The 23545-nt window shown below is 48.0% G+C and overlaps 4 protein-coding genes across 4 annotated transcripts; 2 read left to right on the top strand and 2 right to left on the bottom strand.

The window, feature by feature from the left end:
• Positions 1 to 406: 406 nt before the first annotated feature.
• Positions 407 to 3313, bottom strand: K441DRAFT_653257 (uncharacterized protein). Its single transcript, XM_067647513.1, has 3 exons — positions 1617 to 3313; positions 1078 to 1563; positions 407 to 1021 (listed from the first exon to the last, which is right to left on the bottom strand). Exons 1-3 carry the CDS (start codon positions 3268 to 3270, stop codon positions 498 to 500), a joined length of 2664 nt encoding a protein of 887 aa, XP_067508401.1. The 5' UTR covers positions 3271 to 3313; the 3' UTR covers positions 407 to 497.
• Positions 3314 to 5744: 2431 nt separating this feature from the next.
• Positions 5745 to 13644, bottom strand: K441DRAFT_703013 (uncharacterized protein; the record flags this gene model as incomplete). Its single annotated transcript, XM_067653442.1, has 7 exons — positions 13270 to 13644; positions 13188 to 13214; positions 12688 to 13133; positions 8134 to 12625; positions 6707 to 6744; positions 5904 to 6521; positions 5745 to 5830 (listed from the first exon to the last, which is right to left on the bottom strand). Exons 1-7 carry the CDS (start codon positions 13335 to 13337, stop codon positions 5745 to 5747), a joined length of 5775 nt encoding a protein of 1924 aa, XP_067508400.1. The 5' UTR covers positions 13338 to 13644.
• A 963-nt stretch (positions 13645 to 14607) lies between these two features.
• K441DRAFT_603018 (cytochrome P450) lies at positions 14608 to 16447 on the top strand. Its single transcript, XM_067645287.1, has 5 exons — positions 14608 to 14652; positions 14716 to 14926; positions 14978 to 15283; positions 15335 to 15700; positions 15755 to 16447. Exons 2-5 carry the CDS (start codon positions 14842 to 14844, stop codon positions 16396 to 16398), a joined length of 1401 nt encoding a protein of 466 aa, XP_067508399.1. The 5' UTR covers positions 14608 to 14652; positions 14716 to 14841; the 3' UTR covers positions 16399 to 16447.
• Positions 16448 to 17741: 1294 nt separating this feature from the next.
• Positions 17742 to 22956, top strand: K441DRAFT_703011 (P-loop containing nucleoside triphosphate hydrolase protein; the record flags this gene model as incomplete). The annotated part of the gene is made up of 14 exons (XM_067653441.1): positions 17742 to 17954; positions 18010 to 18538; positions 18769 to 18818; positions 18869 to 19148; positions 19199 to 19432; positions 19481 to 20271; positions 20324 to 20486; positions 20537 to 20872; positions 20923 to 21046; positions 21096 to 21167; positions 21222 to 21337; positions 21391 to 22009; positions 22071 to 22526; positions 22601 to 22956. The coding sequence occupies 14 exons, from the start codon at positions 17742 to 17744 to the stop codon at positions 22875 to 22877; spliced, it is 4260 nt and encodes a 1419-aa protein (XP_067508398.1). The 3' UTR covers positions 22878 to 22956.
• Between the last annotated feature and the right edge of the window lie 589 nt (positions 22957 to 23545).

Below are 23545 nucleotides of genomic sequence, written 5' to 3'. Positions count from 1 at the left end.
TAGTCTGTTGGATCTAGCTGGCTTTGCGGCCTAGGATTTTGACTCGTAAATTATCGTATTACACAGGGGCGTGCAAAGAAAATTATTGAAGCGGTGAGGGAGACAGGAATGGCGGAAACGTGTTTACGGTAATTAATCGTTTCGTGGCTTGGTGAAGTTTGTACAGGCGGCTGCGCCTGCCGGCTGCGCTCTCACGTAAGCGGCGAGTTGTTGCTGATGTCGCCACGACTCACAGAACTGGGAATCATGGGACTTTGACTACCCATTTTCGGTTGAAGGCGCGGAGGGAAGGAGTTTTAGTGAGGCCTCGTAGGAGTTACACATGTAATTTTCAAGACGGGAGAGATATTAACATGAGAATCAAATTCACTGTCTATCTACCAAAATCGAGACAATGTGATTATATCACTGGCTAGTATACATCGTAAAATATTTATATATGCGCCATAACCGACCCATAAAACGCCGCCTACTGGAGAGCAGATTTGACCCCCACACTAAACCTCCTGCCAACTATCCAAAACTTTTCTTAAACGGTCTGACTTGGTAACTTCCCACGCGTATTCAAATGCTTCCTTCGTAATATCAAAGGGTCTCGCAGTCACATTCGGGATGTATCTCCCAATAAGTTTGTCGGGATCCATCCACGACGGTTGAATATTCTGCTCCAGGACTTCGCGGAATGCTGCAAGGTTGGGACGTAGAAAACTGGAGTGGAAGGGGACGTCAATTCCGGCGAGAGGAACTGTTGCTTTGCCCCGTTCAAGGGAGGTCACTGGATTTGATTGAGAGCTATTGCGAGCTACGTGCCTCTTGATGAGGTCATCCATAGGGTCTGAAACAGTCGGATTTGATATCATGGCAAGTTCGTTGAGGACATCGGTAAGGATTTGAAGGTTACGCAATGTTCCAGCACACACGTATTGTCGCTGGGAAACATTGTAGTTGACAATCTCGAGAAGTGAGTTTGTCCCCCGGCTAATCGTAGAGACTGTAGACTCAAGCTCCCCGATTCCAAATGCTGCAAAAAGGTTAGAAATTAACCATGAGATCCCTGATACACGCGATTTTGCTTACACTTAGTAACTCGACTAGGATCGACGGCCATCATTCCAAAGTCTGACCTCCCCTCTTCGTCACGCTCGACAGCCACTTGCATCGACAGGCCGCGGTAGAACACAATGGAGAGGATTTGCTCCAGAGGCATTATATTGGCAATTGCGCCCAGTGCAGCATATTCTCCAAGGGAGTGTCCAGCATATTTACTGCCCTCGGAAATAAGTCCTTTAGAGTTCATGTCTTCGAAAGCTGCTTTCTCCATCACCGTGAGTGCGGGCTGTGCAAACTCCGTAGAGAACAACAACCCCTTCGGATGCCGATAAGTGTACGAAGGACTACGTTCATGGATGTCGAAGAAGCGTTTAGTTGTTTTGTTACCGGCTGTATCGTAAGAGTCGTAGGTCATATTGAGGTAGTTCTGGCGTATTGCAGCCCCTCGTCTTCCACCGAAATGTATCGTGAGCTGCTTTGGATTCTTTTTGACGATGTCGGTAATGCGGAAACCTAGCGCAGGCGTTAGCTCCTCTCCAAACCATTGAGGATTTCGTAGCTTATACCGTATGTCTCGTCAAAGTGCTTGTCAGCTCGGTCCCAAACTTGCTTCGCAACCGCACTTGTTTCGTACAAGTCCATCCCCATGTTGACTTCTTGGCTGCCTTGCCCAGTAAAGATATAGGCGGTCTCTGTTTGTTCGATCTCGCACTCTCCCACAAAGACTTTCTCCGACGTAGCAACATTCCGTGCTTCAATCGAAATGACTCTGCGCCCTTCAACCATGGCTATTTGCGCCAGATGGACCTCAATTTTATCTCCTGCTTGGATCATACCGCTAAATGAAGCACTAAAGGTTCTCATAGCGTTCAGGTTCCCTTCTGCGCAACGCATTTCGCATATGCTACGAATGATTGCGCTAGTATGCATACCATGCGTTATAGGGCCTGGAAGCCCAGCGTATCGAGCGAAGGCGGGTGAGATGTGAATAGGGTTGTAGTCCTGCGAAATCCGAGAATATTCGGAGTTGCTGTTTGGTGCGGCAAAAACAAAGCCTTCATCCCCATGATTGAGGGAGGTTGGACTCTCCAGCATCACTCGTTGTTGAACAACCTTCCCATGACGTTCGAGGTAACCTATAACTGGGTTGTCCACGAGTGTTGGAGTTGGGGAGGCAAGTGAATCGTAGTGTACCGTGCCAATTTCGATAGGATCTCTCGCCGACGGCGAATTCGCGAACACTTTGCCAACTGTTCGTATGCGACTGTGCAACGATCTCGACTTCAGCGCAGAGAAAGTCTCGAGCTCGAAAGCGAGTGTTTTATCACAGAGAGTTTCTGGTGTAACCGGATGGTGGAACGTTATCCACTCTTTCGATATCAAGAGACTCGCCTGACTTGGTGAGCTGAACTCGATTTGTCTAGTATCTTCGTTGAATGCTTGGAACGACTCCGAGTAGTCGCTATACGTCCCACGGTAGAGAAATTGAGATATGACATCCATAACTGGAACGCGGTCTCTACTGATTGTGCAACATATTTCGACGACCTTTCCAGAGTCTTGAATTGTGACGGCGGTCGTCCTCGCAAAACTCTCGGCTTTTTCCTCAACTCTTAAAGGACGGGCGCCCGGATACATGCGAAACTTGTTGGATAAGTGAACTAGCTTCAAAAGATCCCCTTGAACGAGCAAAAGGGCTTTCATGATAGCTTTCCAACCAACCACGATAGCGAAATCCATGGGGACCAAGCCATCTCGGTCCATGTTTCTCATGCCGCCGCCAATTGTTTGCAAAAACTTTTCAACGAGACCCTGCCTGATGACCATTTCTCCCCCGTTGGTCTTGTAGGTTAGCTTCCCAGCTGGCAACGGAGTCTTGTAGGATTTGCCGATCCAGAGTTTCCGATAGAAGTTGCAAATACGCTCATCACGGCCCTCAATACCTTCGTGTAGTAATGAATGAGGGGACTCTGGGTGATAGGAAAATCGAAACTCCAGAGGTAGAGGCTCGTTCAATGCGTTGTCGTAGCAGAACATGCGGAGGATGATCTTATTTCCCGGCTCGGTGGCAATTGAAATATCAGTTTTGCTAGAGATATTGTTGCTCATGGTGATAGAGACGTAGTTGTGGCGTAACTTATCCGTGATCGTGACAGAACACCCCTGAGCTGGAGCAAATGCTTGACGGATGGGGTTCGGAACCATCTGGTTTCCATTCATGACTGTTAAGCTTCTGAAGACGGCATATCTCCACGAGAGCTTGTTCCCGGCTAGAAGATTGAACCACGCCTCTGATGGTGGAAGGTCTTCGATGTCTGAGGGTATACTATAAGTCGCAGAGCTTGGTCCTGTAGTAATTTGGATATTATCTTGACATGCGGTAGATTCTGAAGCATGGTGGCCAAAAAACTCGACAAAAGGAACTGTTTCTGGTTGGCCACCATAGGAATCACGGAGGATTTTTTGAACATGGCCGTCATTAATCCGGTCCAAGATAACTCTGACAGGTTCATTGATATTTTCTGGCGTAGCGTAGGAAACAGCGACGGGGCCTTGGAGAATGCACGTGCGTTGTACGTCTTCATCTACCACAGCTTCCACGAATTCGGACTGCCATAAGGAATCTTTCTTGAACCAAGTCTCGAAATTCTCGTCCAAAACGGGTATAAATGGGACTGGCTTCTGGCCCGATCGTCGACAAATTGACAGGAAATACTCCTGGTCCTCCTGATTGACGAGCTGCACCTGGCTTCCTCGGTATGCTTGAGCGAGGTTGCGTAATGCCTCAAATGGATCGTTAAAGTCGGCGTAACTCGAAAAAATCGGTTGTGACAGCTCTGAGTTGGAGAGTGGCAATCTTTCTTCGATACGTCGGATAAAATCCCCGAAGAGCGTGACATAGGATGGATCAATCCACTGCGATCCCCTCTTAATGTAAAGCAATTCCAGCATACGCCTCGCAACGTCCGCATAAGACATGTCTTTGAGTTCTACAGGTTTTCCACTGGCGAAATCGTAACCAAACCAGACCTTTTGAAAATCCTTGTTAAGACGTTCGATGATGTAGCTGCGTTGACGGTTGATTTCGATAAGCTGCTTGCTTTTGTCGAGCGAAAAGATTTTGCGGTCCATCTCAGCCCACAATTGGACCCCACGAGTGGCAATCTTGTGAATTGGTTGGCCCATCTCTGACTTAACCGTAATTATACCTTTGCTAGACTGCCAAAACGCGTCTTCGACCCCTTCCGTCGAGGAAATAGCCTGTTTGGCTGCCAGAGAAGTGTGTGCCTCTTTTGCAATCATCATGCGGCTCCCGAAGAGGCAGCCATCGAAGGGCATACAAGGTTGACCGAACTTCTCTGACCAGGATCCAGTCAGATAAGGGTACGTATCATCGACACCACCAAAACCACTGCCAGCAACTAAGATAATGTTAGGACATCTTCTTATGCTAGCATATGTCTGCAGTATTGGCTCATGAAAGTCTTCGGTAGAATGATGCCCCCCTCCTCGCCCCCCTGTCCATTGCAGCAAAATCGGGAAGCCGGGGTGCGCCTTTGCAAGCACAATGACCTGTTTGATTGCCTCCACAGACCCTGGTTTGAAAGAAATGTGCTTCAGACCAAGATCCTCAATATAGCCGGTGGCAACTTCTAGCGAGGGCACTCCGGCGCCCAATGTAATACCATCAATCAAGTGACCCTTTTCGATAAGATCTTTGACTAAAGGTATCTGCCATTGTATAGATCGTGGCGCGGAGTATATCAAGTTTATTGTGATCCCTTTGCCGGCCGGGATCGATCTTTCGATGGATTTGATAGCCTGGACTAGTGATTCTTCGCGATGATATCCTCCGGCGGCTAATTCGACGTGATAGCCTGCGTTGATGACAGCGGCGACAAAATCGGGATGAACCGTAGTCGGGGTCATTCCCGCGACCATCAGTGGTGGAACCCCCAACAGCTGGCTCATCTTTGTGCTGACCATAGTCCTCCCTGATGCGTCGGAGAGCAGAGTTGGCGCAAAGTCCCGCAACCAATCAGTAGATCTTTGGGTAGAAGTTGGAGATGGCGATTCGAATAAATCGGGCTTGTAGCCCACATGCGGTAGTGCACCCTGAAGCGGCCCGGCTAGGATAACTCGAGTTCCTGTTCCCTCTTTCGTACGATGTAGAAGGATGCCGACCCCTGACGTCTCACCCGGCCCGAAATCAATGATGCAACTGCGATTCGGGAACATAGTAGCACGTGGCCAATCAACCATTTCGGTCGTGATTGCGTTTGTGAGTATCGGAAACAGGGCTTCTTCTTCCACTTCTCTTAGGTCTCGACCCGTTCTGCTGTCATACACGGGAATAAGCAGGTCGCTAGGTTTGATCATAATGTTGTGTCGTTCCATATCATTCACAATGATGGACTTGGTATCCGCGAGATAGAAGGTATGGAATGGCGCAGAGATCGGAAGGTAGCGTGTCGTAAACGATTTCCATTTATACTGCTCTCCGTTCGCCTGAGGCTTTTGGAGCTTTTGAAGCCACGAGTTGAAACTCCGCAATGACTCCGGTGGGCCACCGACAACGATATTATGTGGTCCATTTACGAGTGCGATAGCTATTTGCTGGTCTTCTGGAAGATGTCGATTGAATGAATGAATTTGCAGCTCTACATCCGCTTGAGAGAGAAGCATGATATTCATCATGGGTGAAGGTTCGTCTTCCGAGCTGGACACTGGGCCCTGAACCATCTTTTGCCACGATGTCTTCCTGGGAAATTGTTGTTGGCTGCGACAACCCGTGTAGAAAAGAGCTATTAAACATGATCTGAATGCGCCTTCGAAATCGTCCCAGGTCTTACACGTAGCAATCCCTGCTGCCACGATAATTCCTTGACTGTGGCCCGTTGATCCGTGCAATTTATCGACAACCTCGCCTGGGGTAAGCTGCCAGATCTTGCAGGTGACGTAAAAGCTGGTCAGCTGGCCTAGTGCGATCAATGGAAAGCTCACGGGGGCGGATAGCAAGTATTCTTGCTCCGGCGTTGAGTCTGGTTTCCTCAGCCAAGTAAAGAAATCCATACCATTCGGGTACTGATTGATTGTTGTCTCGTCACAAAGCAGTTGGTCAAATATGATGGATGCATAGTCCAGAATATCGTCAAGTAAGCGGCCGTATGTCGCGTACAGATCTCTGAATTCTTCGAAGTAGTGCTGAGTGTTCCCTTGGCCGCCAAACACTGTGAAGATGGGTCTTTGCTCGGACGGATGAGATGTTGCAAAAAGTTGCGGTACTCGACTTCCAGCACCCCGTCCCATGGCTTCGTAGTACGATCTAATGACTTCTTGCTTGCTGGATAATCCCGAGTCGGCTGATAGTTCAGCTGCCCGCGTGTGAATGTCCTTGCCCCGTAAATGCTCATTTCCTAGCTTTTCTACCACTTTCGAAAAAACCTCTGAAGTCATAGCCGTTGCCGCATCTTCTCGGCCCGCAATATATCTCAAAAATTGTACCAGAAACTGTAAGTCTGAACATGGCTCTTGGATTGTCTTCTGGGCAAAACAGGTAAGGAAATCGTTTCGCACTCGAACCGCAAACTCCTTCAAATGATCGGGCATGGCTAACTGGAAAATACAGCCGTTGTGAAAACACTCAACTAAAGACTCGTTGGATGCTGCGATGTTGATGTCGTCAGGAGCGCGCTGTAGAGAAAATGCAGGCGCATCCATTATTGTAAGTAAGGAAGGAAAGAACGTTGGAGCGAAGTGCAAAACGCAACAAGTGTGCAAGAAGGCTGAGAGGGGAAATGAGCGAATTGCAATTCTATAGATAAAAGGTGCTTTTGCAGCGCCTCCGGGCCTTCTAAGCAAATCATTTCGGTCATATGTAGGGCTGCTGACGTGCTATAACAGGATGTTTCATGGCGGCGGTGCTACCAGCCTTGGTCTTCTCGGTTGGTAATATTACGTGTTTTATTACATTACCGGGCTGAGGAGCAGGCTTGCATGGGTGTGCATAGTGAAATAGCTCGATAATATTGTATGTACACCCTCCAGTCAATTCCGGTTGTTAGCGCAGCCACATCTGCACGGCCTTACTTAAACAGCAAAAATACCCAAACTTCCCCTACAAAAAGGCCGTGCAGACGTGGCTGCGCTAACAACCGGGATTGACAGGAGGGTGTACAAGGGCAAAGGCTGAGCGACAGGGCTGTGTGACCACCACTAGCCTCAAGTGGGATGGGGCTTCAACGTGATTGGGCCGTTGGACTCCGCCTAACCAGACTCCGCCTAACGTTTAGAGGTTATTAAAGGTTTAAGCCTAAGAATAACAATTACCGCAGAAAGACCCGAGAGGTCTGAGAGGTCTGAGTGGCCAGGGAATTTTTAGCCTTGGTTCCATTGGATCCCTAGCGACCTGGGCAGTGAGAAAGTAGGTCTGACGTGGACGATCTTTTTACAAACCTATCCCAGTGTTTGAGGGGAGAGCCTATCGGTTCTTCAAATGCCTTTTGAATGCTTCTCGAAACTTCATCTCCTCCCCTCAGCTCCCGAGATCCGATATTGAGCAAACAGTGCAGATAAATGCATAGAAATATTTCTTAGCTCTTGCACTCTCCTCCAATGTTGACAAAAATCTTCAATAAATTAGAGTATGACATTTTTTGTCGAGTTACCTTAGACTCCCTTTGCTGTGATCCTGTGATCCGACTTATCAAACTAACCAGACCTGGACTTCTTCAATTCAAAAATGAATTTGTGCATTTACTGTACATTTGTTTGCTAGATACGGGTTCAGTTTCAAATCTACCCCAGGCGTGATGAAAATTACTCAGGCATAGTGTGAGGCATGCGTAATACTTCTGAGGTCCGAGCGATAGCTGCACGTTCACTATGAGGGAAAAGATATTAATGGGGCTGAAATAATACATTTTAAAATTAACCTAAAAGCAACATTTTAAAGTATCTACATATCTACATATCTACACGGGAATAGTATAACAGATGACACTCTACCCTAGCAACGCCTAAACATGCTGATTTAAAATCTAAACCTTACTCCCAAAACAAATGATCGTACCCTAAATTTACAGTTCCATGTTCATGGGAAGTCTTGCATCCGGATTCGTTAAGAACGCCGTCTCCTGATCTACAGAATACGGTGGAGCATCTTTCGCTCTAAACATGGTGTTTGTCATCATCGACTTGTGGAAATGATGGTATGCCTTTTCCTGCCTCTTCTTCACTTTCTGGCGATAGACACCATATTCTGCCTTTCCAAGAGCAGCGAAGAGATATTTGGGGTGAACCCCAATAGCCTGAGCTCCTTTTTGGCCAAATCCAAATGAGCTGACAATGAATGCTTTCACGCCAGTCGCCGTCTGAATTGTCTCATTAGGAAACGCAATATGGTCGAATTTTTCTAATTCGGAGTCAATGTTGTCGGCATTTCGGTTTCCAGGCACAAGTCCAGAGTCTATAATCTGAAGGCATCCGTTCAGCATCCAAGCGGCGGCGGCTCCTTTAGGGTGGCCTGTGAGGTGTTTTTGGAAGACCGCCATAACAGGATTGCCTTTGGTTCGGCCTAATTGCGACATCTGCTCTTGAATGACGCCACATTCATTCAGCTCATTCTTCACTGTCGATGTTCCATGGAAAGATGCTACTTGTACATCATCAATCGAAAGACCCCAAGTCGCTAGGGCACCGCGCATTGGTGAGATTCTAGTGTCGCGTTTCCAAAACTCATTGCCGTAGCTATTCAAGACCTCCTGTCGCTGCCTTTGACTTTCTGCCGTAATTGCATCTTGACGGTGCTTGCGATAAGCATCAATATCAAAATCGACCTCGTCAGATTTGTAGGAGGATATCTCCTCATTGAGGTACCCCAATTCCGATTCTTCCGTCTGGTTGATATGAGCCCTGCGGAGGTCGATTTGTCGTTTGCGATAAGTCATGCTCATGAGGGGTGAGTCAAAGGTGCCTTTGGATTCGCCACTAGCTGTGATGATGCCACGGCCTGGTGCCGGGAGCGATCTGCCGGCTTTGTCGCTAGCTGTTCGTGTCATCGCAATGATACCGTGAATGGGAAGACCCATCTCGAGAGCAAGCTTTGCGTTGGTGAGCACTTGGATTCCACAGCCTTCCGATTCGACAAATCCGCTTCTAGTCGTAGTCGCAGGTCGAGACATTTCTTGTGGAGTTCTTCCACGTGCGAAGTCTTCGTCAGTGTTGTTGGTCGCTTTCATGTTGGCGAACTCGTAAGCAACGTCTTTTGCGAGGTAGTCATATCCACCAACAAGGACAGCTTTGGCTTTACCACTGGAGATGACCTCATAACCAACATCAAGCGACTCAAGGGCGGTGGCGCATGCACCTACGGGCGTGATGTTTGGTCCGGAAGACGACAATAGGAGCATATTAATCCAGGCACTGCCTGTATTAATGAAAGACTCAGCCAACACGTCGTTCTGAACTGATTTGTCCAGAAATCGCTCCTTGTAGATTCCTTGTAATGATGCAGCTCCACCGAATCCGGATCCTACGCACACACCGAGCTGGGACACATGGATGTACTTGTAGAACTCATAAGGATCTGTCACACCGGCTGACAGTAGAGCCTCTGCTGTGCAAACTAAAGCATACAATGTCGCGGGATCAACTTGGTTAATGATTTCCTCATCGATGCCGTAGGTTCTGGCGCACCAACCGGTGGGGACCTGACCACCAACTGTTCGATCAAAGGTCAACGCTTTGGGGACCATCAAACGAGCTCCTTTTCGGAGGATGGCTAGACAGTGATCTGACCCCTCAACGTTCGTGATCGTGACTTTGTCACTGTGCTCTCTGAGCAAATCATTGGCCGTATCTTTTGATACCTCAAAAGGGGCAAAGTCATGTTGCAGGTCGATCTCATGGAGTACTTGTCGAGCTGCTGGGTCCTTTCCGTCGAGAGGACGAGCATCTAATAGACGGATTCCGCTGTGCTTCAAGATGTGTTCCTCGTATTTTCTCTTTATCTCGGCGTCTGTGATCGGCTTGCGATTTTCTTTTTCGATCCATCCACTGTAAGAAAGGCCTTTGTCACTTTGGTATTCGATGAGTCCCATCATCCAGGCCATCTCTATGAAACCCTCCAAAGACAATTCGCCATGAGCTTCCATTTGCCATCTCGTTCGTGAACTGCCATGTGGTCCAACTTCACCAAAGCCAACCACAACGACAACTTTTTCGAGGTTGATCATGCCTTCGAGAGCGGACAGCTGCTCAACCTCCGAGGAAAAGTCAGGAAGTTTGGGGAAGTCAAACTTGATGTTTGCCCGCTGGTTGAAAGGAGCGAACGTGTTGGATCCCGAGATTGTGCTGGGGATACCATATTCGGCTCGCTGTTCACGAGCAAGAGCACGCCGACTCGAGCTGATTTCGGAAATCTCGCTTCGGATATTTGCGACATCTTCCTTTAAATTCGGGAACGAGCTCATGCCCCCACTCAGATCAGCGAGGAGCGGCTCAGTTTGTGAAGTTTCGAGTAAGGGCGAAGTCATCAAACCGAGGATGTTCACGGCCATTTCGTCTTGCGAGAATGTTTTGATGCCCAACAATTCAACACCCTCGGCTACGATATCGTTATCATTCATCAACTTCGTTCCGCGCGTCCATCCAATTATTGCGCCGCAGACGGATAGGTATTCAGGCCAATCTTCTGTATGCCACTTGTTCAGAAGCCCTTCAAGGCCCAATTTCGACTCTGCGTAGAGTCCGTCATTTCCAAAAACACCATGATTAGGGGACAAAGGCAGAATAACTTGGGCGGGCCTGGTAGAAATTCGACGGCTCTCTTTCGCTCTCTTTATAGCCCCAAGCAGTCGTAGAGTGTTGGTGAGCATCATGCGATGGGCTAGTTCTGAATTCGAATCAATCTCGAGGCCATTGGTGTGTTCCGAAATTGCTGCAAATGGAATGACATGGTCTAGATCCCATTCCGCGTCGCCAATGCTGTAGATATATTCGATGAGTGATTCCGTGTCTTGCTGGCTGCCTTGATTGAAGGGCACAACCAACAAACTCGACCCTTTGGATCCAAATTTGGAATACATGTTTTGGTAGTACCTGGTGGTCTTTGAGTATGAGCTCGTTGTAACGATGACTTTAGCCCCTCCAGAGAGAAGGCCTTGCAAGATTTTAGAGCCAATAGAACCTTTGCCGGTACCTGTGAGCAGCACATTCTTCCCCTGGAACGCCAAACCTGCCGAGACTGCACTATCAAGGACATTAACGTATTCATCGGTCAAGGTCCTGGAGTCTTTCCATGTTCCTCCCGACTTTTGCTGAATTTGGGGGCAGTATCTGCTGTGAACACCAGGCACTTCTGGAATGGATGATGCGTCGAAGTTAGGCGTTTTACTGGGGGTCATGGCAGGGGTCATGGCAGGGGTCAAAGCGGGGGNAAGGTCGGGGGTCATAGCGGGGGTAGGGGGGGCGTTCAGGAACGGTTGATTAATAATTCTGACACTGTTTTTGGATTCCTTGGCAACAAGTGCGGCTTCGAAGGCGTTCGGTTCAAAGGTCCGGACAGGGGGATGGGCGCACGGCTCTTCAACGAATGTTATAGATCCATTGGCATCAATGGTAGTCCGTGGTGCTGTGGGTTTGCTCGATCCGATATACGCTGGTGGTTGTTTGAGAGCGGCCTTACAGTCCACAAGCAGCTCCGCGAACCAGTCCTCCATGTCGGCGGACTGCGGCTTCTGCGTCTTGATTTCCACCAACATGTGGGAAAGAACGAGAACCAATCTCTGGCACGACCGATTCACAAGTGCACGTCGGCGCCGAGCAAGATCTTCATCTTGGAGTCTAAGGGTGCCTTGGCGAATTCCGTGGTAGATCAAGAAAAGGTCTTGTAAAGCCCAGTTCCAAAAAGAGTCGAATAGACGAGCTTTCCGGCGATCAAAAAACGGCTTGATGCCTCTCGCATACTCGTTGCCGTGCTCGAGATTCCATAGGTCAAGTTCGGCCTGCATGTGATGCAAATCGCTCCGCAATTTCACCACCTCTTCGGAACCAGAACCAGAGTTTTCACCGAGATGCTTCGCATAGGCCTGATAAACGTCTCGATGAAAGTCGTTGGAGCGTTTGTTCAAAGCATCGAGCGCCTTAGGATCGATGCGGGCACCGGCAACGGCAGTGCTAGACATTGTGGCCGACTTTCGGATCTCAATGCCGGTCGTAGCAATGTATGTCTGAACAATACTGGACCAATATCCTTTTGCCTCTTCTTCCGAATCAAAGCGGGCTGCCGGTTGCGTCTGAAGGGAGAACAAGAGAATAGAATCTTGTCTCCCGGCAGCGAATCCGTATTCTTGCTCGAGCATATCTCGAACTTTGGTCAGATTGAAACCTCCAGGCATCTTAGACGTGAAGAACTTGTCTACCAGAGACTTTGTACGTCGTCCCAACTGGCCAGAAAAGGTCTTTTGTAGCATAGCAGCAAGCTCCTTCAGCGGGATCTCCTCTGCACCATCAGGCGCAGACCCGAACTCGGCGTCCAGGTCACCGGTGATCTCATTTTGCAAGGTAGACCGTCCTACTTAAATGTCAGTCGTCCGAATCATGAATAGGAGGGGGAAACTAAAAGTTGAGGCTAACCTCCAGAAAGGGCCTTGACCGAGCTGTCAAAAGAGACATCCTTCGCACTCTTCTTCAAGGCGATGGCAACAATGGTCCTAATCACATCCGCAGCAGATACTGGAGCGTCTTCAACAGGACCTGCAGTGATAGGCGCAGGGGTTGTTGATGGTGGGAGGGCTTCCACTGTCGGTTGTACTGCTAGTTGGTGTGGCGCAGCTGGGGGTGTCGCGCTGACTGACGTAACCGCCGTCACCGCCGGCTCTCCCCGCGGCGCAGCGAAATAAATATCCTGCTTATTCCGCTTGAGCGAGAGAAAATCCCTCGAAATGGAGTTCGCAGTATCAAAAGGACGGTAAACGAGATCGCGCGTTCTTTTCATCATATTTGTCAGCGTCTCCGACGGACCGATCTCCACAGTCTTTTTCGTCTGGAACTCGGATAGCAGCAAGTCCTGAGTCTCGGTCCTGGAATCGGATCAGATCACAAGTCGGATATGAATGAGAGGCTTGCTAACGTACCATCGCACTGCTGAACAGAATTGGTGTCTGTAAAAATGTAATCGTCAGTGGTTATTGGAACACGGTTGATTGAGAGACGAACGCGAGAAGTTCTATGAGCAGAACATGACATAGTTCTTGTTGTTTCGATACGCTTTGGTAAGCCTCCATCTTTGACTTGGCTCGAAGCAATTGCTCCGGACGCGTTATCTGATGCTAGAGTGCGGGACAGACGGCTGAGATAAGTATGCAATAATTTAATTGAGCGAGGGACGATTTAAGAGAGGGGCGATTTGAAAGAGGGACTGAGGACTACGGGAGACAAAGATTGATGATGATCACAGAAATAAACTGAAGATATAAGTCACGAAATAAACATCTGATCCGAATGAACTCATTGACCGGGTTTTGCACCGCCGGGTGCTGCCAGGCACCAAGCTCGCTAAATTTGAGAAGTCTTGATCGCGCTAACTCCGACGGGAAGTACATAATCCGCCACAACCGGCCAAGGCTCAGCGTTTCAGCACTTTATTCCGCTTTTGGTGTTATTTCAGGGCGTGCTGACTTAGATTTCAGCCGCAGTTCGGGGAATTAATAGGACAAACGGCGGGCCGATAACTCGCCTATGCACGTCACACGTGGAACATTCAGCCCGCACGTGGCGGCATTGCACTGCCAGGGTAGTGCACAGTGCCTAGTCGATGCTTCAACCCAAGCTGACCGAGCTCACCGTGGCTCTGGCAGATCCAAAGGTTCACCCGGCATATAGCTGCCGTGCTTACGTTACATTATTTGATTATATTCACAGCACAGGAGCGGCTTCTCGTGTCCAATACGGTCTATGGCCGAATTAGTCCTGAAGTTCTACACACGTCTGACCCAACAATGCATTTTGAATTATGGTTATCTTTGACAACCTTGCTTTGCATGTGAATTACCCGATTTAGAAACGCCGCAGCAAATGTTCATACGCCAATAGGTCGCCACCTGTTCCGAAAACGAGATTTCTGCTGCAGGGGAGAGTGTTAGCAGGATTGCACGCCCAGGTATCAGGCCAAAAATAAGCTAATGCTTCTATCTCAGTCTCCAAGATCATGATGCGACCTTGCAGAGCTGCGCTCAGATCACCGCCCAGGTATGAGCTAATTGCAAGACCGCAGCTTGGCCGGTTGAGTGAGCGGTTGGTTGAGTAAGTAGTTGGCGGCCCGGGACTGTATTTAGTTACATTCAAGATGAGGGCTCGTATATATTGGAACGGCCAGAGAATGAAGACGTTTCCTCACTGAATCCCCGTCTTTACAGTTCAGTTCCCTTCACTGTTTCACCCCATTCTTTCATTATGGCTAGCTCATTTGATGTTTTTCCACCTACGGCACAAGTCGTTGTTTCAAGCCGATCATTTTTTGTTGCTTTGGCTCACGCCACTGCTGCGAGTCGGATTATTGTTGTTGCTTCATCATGCCTGGTTCTAGTCCTTTCACTCTATGTATGTGATCCTTCTTCCATGTTACTCAGTCATCCATCGCTGGAGACTAACCATTACTTCTAGGCTCTGGCCACGTTCATATACTCTGTTTTCTTCCATCCTCTAGCCAAATATCCTGGACCTTTCTTGGCCAAGTTCACCGATCTTTATGCTGGTTACCATGCTTGGAAAGGTGATATTCATATTGATATGTGGCGATGTCACCAGAAGTATGGCGACTTCGTCCGATATGCCCCAAATCGCCTGAATGTAAATACTGCCACTGGTCTCAAGAGTAAGATGGTCATTTGCAATACTCCAATTTCTTATTCTAACGATCAGCTAGACATCTATTCGCAAGGCAAAAACTTCACCAAGAGCAAGAACTATTCGGCAATGGTTCACCAAGCTCTTAACACCCTGACTGTTAGGGATAAGAAGGACCACGGCCGCCGAAGGCGAGTCATTAGTCAAGGGCTTTCCGACTCAACCCTTCGAAATTTCGAGCCAGCTATGCTTGAAATCATCAATCGATTCTGCGACCGTCTTCTTGAGACAGCGGAAGAGGAGAGCGCCAAAGCAAATCACGAGTCCCAAACTGTGACGTCCCCAGAACAGACCTGGAAAACCCCAAGGAACATGGCCGAGTGGTGTAAGTGATGACCGAAGAAGAACAAGGATATCACTCTAACCAGTGTGATAGGCAACTTCTTGGCTTTTGACATTATGGCGTCGTTGATCTTTTCGGGACGATACAACATGCTCGAGAGAGAAACCTACAGATACGTCGTCAAAATCATTGAAACTTCCAACATTCGTGTCAGCTCTATTTTACAAGCACCAATCCTGAGGATGTTTCGCCTTGATAAACTTCTGTTCCCTAAAGCTATTGCTGCTAGGAACCTCTTTATTAGGTTTGTCGGAAAACTTCTCAGGGACACCAAAAAGAATGATCGCTCGAAGCGCAAGGATCTCTTCGCAATCCTCACGGAGGCCAAGGACCCCGAAACTGGACTGGGCTTCAACCAAGAGGAAATAATTTCCGAAAGTACCACTTTGGTGGTTGCTGGTTTGTCACCTTTGTATTTGATTACACATCAGTAGATTCTAACGCGTTCTGTAGGGGCTGATACCGTTGCTACTGCCATGGCGGCTATCTTCTTTTACCTGAGCCGAAATCCAGATGCATACGCACGAGCTGCGGCGGAAGTGCGGTCGACATTTGAAAATCTTGAGGAAATTAAGGGTGGTTCCAAGCTTAGCAGCTGCCGCTACCTTCGCGCCTGTATCGACGAAGCAATGCGCATGTCACCCTCTGTTGGTCAATCTCTTTCTCGCGAAGTACCGAGTGGCGGTGCGATAGTGGATGGAGAATTCATCCCTGAAGGCTGCGATGTGGGAGTCCCAATCTACAGCATACAACACAAGGAAGCTTATTTCCCCGATCCTTTCAATTATAATCCTGACCGATGGCTGGCTATTAAAGATAGGACAACTCAACAAGCGATGGACCAAAACACGGCTTTCAATCCGTTCTCGGTTGGTCCTCGTAGTTGCATTGGGAAGGGCGTGGCTCTGGTGGAGATGATGCTTACGATGGCTGTCGTATTGTACAGATTAGACTTCAAATTGGCATCTGGTGACCGCGCGGGAGGTAGACCGGGGGCAGAGTATGGGAGGCACCGCTCGGATGAGTTCCAGTTGAGGGATCATGTGACTGCTGCAAAGGAGGGTCCTGTACTTCGGTTCCGCGTTGCCGCATTTTAAGATATCCTAGGATATCTTAAGAAATACTGTTACCTAATTAAGATCTGCTTGTGTATTTTAGTGTATTTTAGCTTCTATTAAAAAATTATCCGTTTCTGAACTATTTTCTGATTACTACGTGTAAGAAAATATTATGGTACTGTCGACCTAAATCAACTACCTACCCCTCGACTCAGTCACCTACCCCTGCTTGACTCGATCACCTACTCCCTATTACGTACCCCCCCGCTGGTCCTGCACCGACATCATGTATATATAGTCTCTTTTCTTTCATAGATCAATCAATACACGAGTTCTCCAGATCGACGGGTACAATTGTAAAGGCGCGGCCTGACGTTTCGATGAGGCAAGTCGTGCCAGAATATACGCACAACCTAGCCAGGTTTCATCCTGATAAAGGGAAAGCCGGCAGATCGACTCCCTGCTGCAAGCATTGACGTACTGTACATACACCATCTTGGCGCATAAGCACTTGTTGATCGCGCTGATCAAACGGCACAATTTTATACCTTTAAAGTAATAAGCACGACCATTTCGACGTATTTTAACGTATTTTGGGGTATAAATCCACGTAGTTTGATCTGCCCGATCAACACGCGCTTTCAACCGGATGCGCCAAGGTGGTGTACACCCTCCTGTCAATTCCGGTTGTTAGCGCAGCCACATCTGCACGGCCTTACTTAAACAGCAAAAATACCCAAACTTCCCCTACAAAAAGGCCGTGCAGACGTGGCTGCGCTAACAACTGGAATTGACAGGAGGGTGTATAGCACGGTAATTATCTCAGGGCTGACGGTTGCGCCACGTGGCGATCAAAATGATTATCGTTAGTTTCTGCAAGCTATCCGTGATCGGCGACTAGCTTCGCATCTCTTAGCTTCCGGGCGGGCCCAGGAGCGTGGTGCAGGGCCAGGGCGCAGCTGGGGTCTGCACAGCGCTAAATGCACAACATGTAAGCTTAACGTTTATTTTAAAAATAATCGCTAGAGCCCCATCTTAGTGAGACTTGCGAAAATATAACATCGCTAAGGTCGGATCCATGTCGTCCTCTAACTGGGTCAAATCTTCCTGTCAGATGTTTCTCGAACATCTCCAATCTGACGGAACGGAATGCTCGCTATGACCTACTTCTAATTTTGCTTGTACACCTCGTGAATGACTGCGGGCGTTGCTTAGACTGCGCAGCAAGCTGGCTTAGAGCTTCTGAATCATGTCGGACCCCCGTGATAACAGTGATATCGCCTGCGTTGTAGGCAACTGCAATCCGAAATCCATCGTGGGGACTACATCTCCTTTTCCATTCTTTTCCTCTCTGAATGCAATTTTCTTAGTCTTTCGTTAACATGCCGCTCAGGTGTTCAATTGATACCCAGAAGGGCTTCGGCCCTTCGAACCCATGGTGTTATGGTGGATTTGACTTTACTTTGTTCTTTGAAGAAATTATCCTTTCGATAATACCATTCACGATCGTTTTCCCTGTCCTTATACTCCGATTAATTAGATTGTACAAGGCTAGCATCAAAGTTGAAGGGCGACTATGGCATATCTCGAAACAGGTAAGAATGAAAATACTAATATATGCGTCTTTCACCATTATTAACTTCGTTTTAGTCTTGCTACGCTCTCTATGGGGGGGTTCAACTCCTGTCCTTAGGGGCCATGTCCATGCCAGACACCGTGAAAACGAGAGCAGCAATTGCATGCGTGGTCGTAGACCTCATCGCGACATTCATGCTTGCGCTGGTGTCCTATTTCGAGCATTATAGAAACGCCCGGCCGTCGTCAACTATTGGCATTTACCTCACCGTTTCTATTGTTTTTCATGCCGCTCGAGTTCGAACACTTTTTGCGACGGACGACGCCCGACCACTGGGTATCATACTCCTGATAGCTACTGTGATTAAGAGCAGCCTCCTTGTTTTAGAACTGAAAGAGAAACGAGAGATGTTGATTGCTAAAGAAGAGTTCAGCGCACCGGAGGCTACGAGTGGATTCTTCAACAGATTGGTCTTCTGGTGGCTGAACCCCTTACTACTCAGAGGGTATAAAACACCTCTACAAGAGAATTCACTCTTTGAGGTACAGTCATCGCTTATTGGAGAGCAAGAGCTACTTGCTCTGTACGAAAAGTGGGAGAAGTGTATGTAATGGTGATTTCCACATCCTGACTAGCTTCACTAACTAAATTAGCACCAAATCAACCACGGCCAAACAGCTTGTTCATGGTTGCGGCGAAACACCATGGGCGAAGTTTTGCATCCGCCATCATACCAAGGTTATGCGCGACCGGGTTTAATTTCAGCCAGCCGTTTCTCCTGCAACGTGTACTCAGTTACTTAACCAAGAACGACTATGAAAACCGCCAGGCAGTTGGCTACGGCCTCATTGCTGCGTATGTTCTCGTATACTGTGGCTTTGCGGTAAGTGAATCGGCCTCTTTCAGTCGCTACGCTCGCTAACTATTAAACAGCTATCTGGTGCTCTGCACCAACATAGAACCTATCGAAGTATTGCGAAACTTCGAGGCACACTTGTGGCCCTTCTCTATCGAAAAACTCTGACCCTTAGCTCTTCCGCGCTAAAGGAGTCGGAAGCGGTGACCCTGATGAACGCAGACGTCGAACGGATAACGACTGGACTCCGCCAAGTCCATGAGTTATGGGCAAGCTTTTTCGAAATAGCTTTGTCTATATGGCTGCTCTATATACAACTAAGCTGGGCGGCGTTGACACCGCTGGTAGTCATATTTGGTCAGTCAAAGCCCATCCTCTCTCCACCCACCCATTAACAGAATCCGTAGGATGTACTTTCGCAGCAATCGGCCTATCTCCTAAACTGGTAAATTCACAAAAGACCTGGCTCGATCGAATCCAGACCCGAATTGATGCCACGGCTTCTATGCTAGGAGCAATGAAAGGGATAAAGATGACTGGTCTCACGCCTCATCTGGCATCGAGAATCACGACTCTCCGTGAGAATGAAATCCAGACCGCCGAAACGTTTCGCGCTTTATTAGTGAAAATAACCACATTTTGTAAGTTCATCTCTTCCTACTCTTCATTGAGACTAATTTTGAGCCCAGCATTTGCAAGCACATCTTTGAGCCCTGTCGTTGCCTTAGGATCGTACATTATGTTAGCAAAATATAAAGGGTACCCGAACTTGGACACAGAAAGAGCCCTCACATCTCTGGTTCTAATGAATCTTCTCCTTGAACCGGTGGCCTTCTTCATTACATCACTCTCAGGGCTTATCACAGCCCTGGGTTGTTTTGAGCGCATTCGCATATATCTCATCACTGAGGTCAAGAAAGAAACCCCTTCGGACGAACTACATTCACTTAATCCGTCGCAGCAACCCGAGCTTGCAGATATCCCAGAGGAAACACCGCTTCAGAATGAGAAGCATGTGGGATTTGATGAGATCGAGATAGGAGACGATGTTACGCTTTCGCACCTCGAAAGAGACTGCATCGTGGCCGAGAACGCTAGCTGTGGATGGGATACGGAGAAGCCCACGGTTCTCCAAAATCTCAACTTCAAGATCAAGGAGGGCAGTCTTACCATGATCGTTGGACCGGTAAGCAGTGGCAAGTCGACACTACTAAAGGCCCTCCTGGGAGAGACGCCAGCTACCCAGGGCTTGTACCGATCATTCATGACCGAAGTAGCCTATTGCAGTCAGACTCCGTGGCTTGTGAACGGAACTCTGAAAGAAAATATTATTCACGATGCAGAATACGACCCGAAGTGGTACAACACAGTCATCCAAGCTTGCGATCTGGAGACAGACCTCGCACAACTGCCGCTTGGAGATGATACTATCGTCGGAAGCAAAGGCCTTAGCCTTTCAGGTGGACAGCAACAGCGTGTCGTAGGTCTCTTATAATCAGGAAGGTTGTTCATTTCTGACAGGACGGAAACAGGCAGTAGCGAGAGCAATATACTTTCGTAAGAGCATAGTCATGATCGATGATGCGTTTAGTGGCTTAGATGCCTCGACCGAAGAGCATATATTTGAATCAGTTCTCGGCGATCAGGGTCTGTTGAGAGGTGTAGACACGACTGTGATCTTAGTTACCAACGCAGGTATGTTCTTCATTCCTGACATATAGTTCCCTCTTTAACCTCCGTTTAAGTACATCGCCTTTCGCAGGCAGACCACGTTATTGCTCTTAGCCATGACGGAAACATCGCAGAACAAGGCACTTTTGACGAATTGTACCAGCTCGGTGGCTACGTTAGTAGCTTATCCTTGACCGGCCGTTCGATATACAGGCGAGACGATACCAAGAGTACATTAAAAGGATTTAAAGCATCGCTTGTTTCTTCAAAGAGTTCCAGCTCGTTAGAAGAGGAAACTGCGGTAGGGGACCTGACTATCTATGGGTACTATATTCGGACTTTCGGGTGGAAACGCTGGATCATCTTTACCTTTTTCTGCAGTCTATATGGCTTTGGAACGGCGTTTCCAAGTGCGTGTGCCTTTCCCTTCCTCATTGCAATTGCTGACAAATTATGCTAGATGTCTGGGTCAAGTGGTGGGCCCAGTACAACAGTGAGCACCCGAATAGGAAGGTTGCGTACTACTTATCTATTTACACATTTCTGGCCGCGTTGGGACTTGCTTCACTTATTCTGGCTTGTTGGTAAGTGCCTGTTTACAACAAATGAGACCGAAGATGCTGACGTGTAAAGGGTTCTAATCATGAAAATGGTTCCACAATCAGGGCGTAAACTACATCAGCGTTTGCTCGATACTGTTATGAAGTAGGGCTCCTATCGCAGATCATGATCCTTTTCAAGCTAACTCTTCTCTGCCAGTGCCCCCATGTCATTCTTTGCTTCCACAGACACTGGTATCACCACCAACAGATTTAGTCAAGACCTAGAGCTCATCGATATGGAGCTACCGGTCGCACTGGTTCGCACTGCTATGAGTACGTACAGTATTTTATTTCCCATAATGTAGACCGGGCTGATTTTGATCAAGTGGCATTTGTGCTTTTTGCACAGCTCCTCGTTCTCATGGCGTCGGCAAAGTATATCGCCGCAGCGCTGCCATTCAGCATCGCAGTCGTCTACATGGTCCAAAAATTCTACTTACGCACCTCTCGACGTCTCAGAATTCTAGACATTGAGACCAAGTCATATCTCTTCACGCATTTCCTCGAGCTCCTGAGCGGTCTTGTCACGATCCGCGCCTTTCAATGGGAGAACCAACATCTCTCCCGGTTCCTGGTAGCGCTTCGGAGGTCGCAGAAGCCCTTCTATTTGCTGTATTGTGTTCAGAGATGGTTAAACCTGGTCTTAGATCTCATAGTGGGAACCATAGCTATCATTCTCGTCACGATAGCTGTGAAGACCAAGGGGGAAACGGACCCAGGCTTGACTGGCCTGGCGCTCGTGAACCTTGTGGGATTCAGCCAGATGCTGAAACAACTGATCACAAATTGGACTTTATTGGAAACTTCAATGGGTGCCCTTTCAAGAATTCGAAGCTTCACGTCGACCGTTGACTCAGAAAATCTGTCGGGTGAAGATCAAAGCCCACCAGAACATTGGCCTAGCTACGGAGCCATTGAGTTCCGGAATGTCTCTGCATCTCATAAGTATGGCCCTTTTTTTGTGTTTGTTGTCGGATGGCATGGTTAGCTAACATGTTTACTGAAGAAAATCCGCGCGGCCTACCCTGGATGATATCTCTTTTACCATCCCCCCTGGAGCAAAGGTTGGCCTTTGTGGCCGAAGCGGCAGCGGAAAAAGTAGCCTCATATCTGCGCTATTACGCCTTCTCGATCTATCGAGCGGCAGTATTATCATCGACGGCGTCGACATCGCAACGCTCCCAAGGCAAGAAGTTCGCAGTCGGCTAATTGCGCTCCCGCAAGACCCTTACGTGCTCGCCGGTACGATTCGGGATAATGTCGACCCCTTACACAATGTCCCTGATGAGGAAATCTGCGACGCGCTTGACAAGGTGGAGCTGAGCCATCTCCTCGAGGATGGCGGACTCGACAAGCAACTCACAAGCGACATGCTTAGCCACGGGCAATGCCAGCTGCTGTGCCTCGCTCGCGCCATTGTGCGCAAGGGGTCCATTCTCGTTCTCGACGAGGCGACTGCAAGGTAAGTTTCTGGCCCACTGCGCATCCGTAATGAGGCCCAAAAAAAGAGTTCATGCTGATTCAAAATATCTACAGCGTTGACATCCAAACCGATGCCTTGATGCAGGAGCTCATCCGCTCCGAGTTCAGCGACTACACCATCATCGCGGCCGCACATCGCCTCGACACCATCACCGACTTTGACGCAGTCGCGATGCTAGATCAGGGCCGGCTCGTGGAATTTGACAGTCCCGCGCGCCTACGCGCGCGCGACTCGGCCTTTAAAGAGATGTATCAAATACAAAAGGGAGTGAACCGGATGTCGTGGCATACCTCGGTGTTGTCATTGCTGTCCTCGGTTTCACTTCATTGAAAGGAGTATTTTATTGGAGTTTGAGATTTGATAAGTGCATTGTCGGTGTTTCTTTTTTATTTGCATAAATAGCGAGGAGTTGTGGGCATAGATTTATTTTGCCTGTTTATAATGTATTTAATGTATATATTATTATAGTTAATTTTAGAGATTATCTACTCCCCTTCACAAGGAATAAAGGGGGGGTTTTTTTTATAAATTTTTTTTTATATACCGTTTTAGCTTGCTCTAGGAGGTGCCATTCCGGCTCTTCTATTTTACAGGGAATTAAAGAGGCAAAGAGATAGGCCGCTGAAGATCCGGTTCTTATAAAAGAGTGGTTTAGCGCGTTAGGGAGGGATATTAAGAAGTATGCAATATAGCATAAGGATATATAAGGTACTTATTATTTATAATAAGGCCATACAGTGTAAGGCGGGTAAGGCGTTTAGCTATAAATCTGTTATAATTATAGAGACAGTTTACGCAGATGGCCACGTTATCCCGCCTTTTATTATCTTTAAAGGCAAGACCTACTAGATATACTACTGTAGTACTTGGAGATAACAATTTCTAATAGCTATACTATTAGTATTAGTAATACGGCGTATATAAACAATGAGCTTACGCTTAAATAGATTAAATACTTTAATCTTTATACGTAAAACTGGATAAAGGGTATATATAGA

Source organism: Cenococcum geophilum (genome assembly GCF_001692895.1).
Source record: "Cenococcum geophilum 1.58 unplaced genomic scaffold K441scaffold_5, whole genome shotgun sequence".
Classification (NCBI taxonomy): domain Eukaryota; kingdom Fungi; phylum Ascomycota; class Dothideomycetes; order Gloniales; family Gloniaceae; genus Cenococcum; species Cenococcum geophilum.
The sequence above is the reverse complement of the archived record's forward strand: the minus strand, read 5'-3'. Positions and strand labels throughout refer to the sequence as shown.

Bases quoted from the DNA above. Each gene is read 5' to 3' on its own strand.
- K441DRAFT_653257 (XM_067647513.1), bottom strand. From the start codon at position 3,270: ATGAATGGAAACCAGATGGTTCCGAACCCCATCCGTCAAGCATTTGCT. The intron at 1,564-1,616 runs GTATAAGCTACG...CGCCTGCGCTAG, and splicing joins GCACTTTGACGAGACATACG to GTTTCCGCATTACCGACATC. The intron at 1,022-1,077 runs GTAAGCAAAATC...ACCTTTTTGCAG, and splicing joins TCCTAGTCGAGTTACTAAGT to CATTTGGAATCGGGGAGCTT.
- K441DRAFT_603018 (XM_067645287.1), top strand. From the start codon at position 14,842: ATGTGGCGATGTCACCAGAAGTATGGCGACTTCGTCCGATATGCCCCA. The intron at 15,284-15,334 runs GTAAGTGATGAC...CCAGTGTGATAG, and splicing joins AAGGAACATGGCCGAGTGGT to GCAACTTCTTGGCTTTTGAC. The intron at 15,701-15,754 runs GTTTGTCACCTT...CGCGTTCTGTAG, and splicing joins TACCACTTTGGTGGTTGCTG to GGGCTGATACCGTTGCTACT.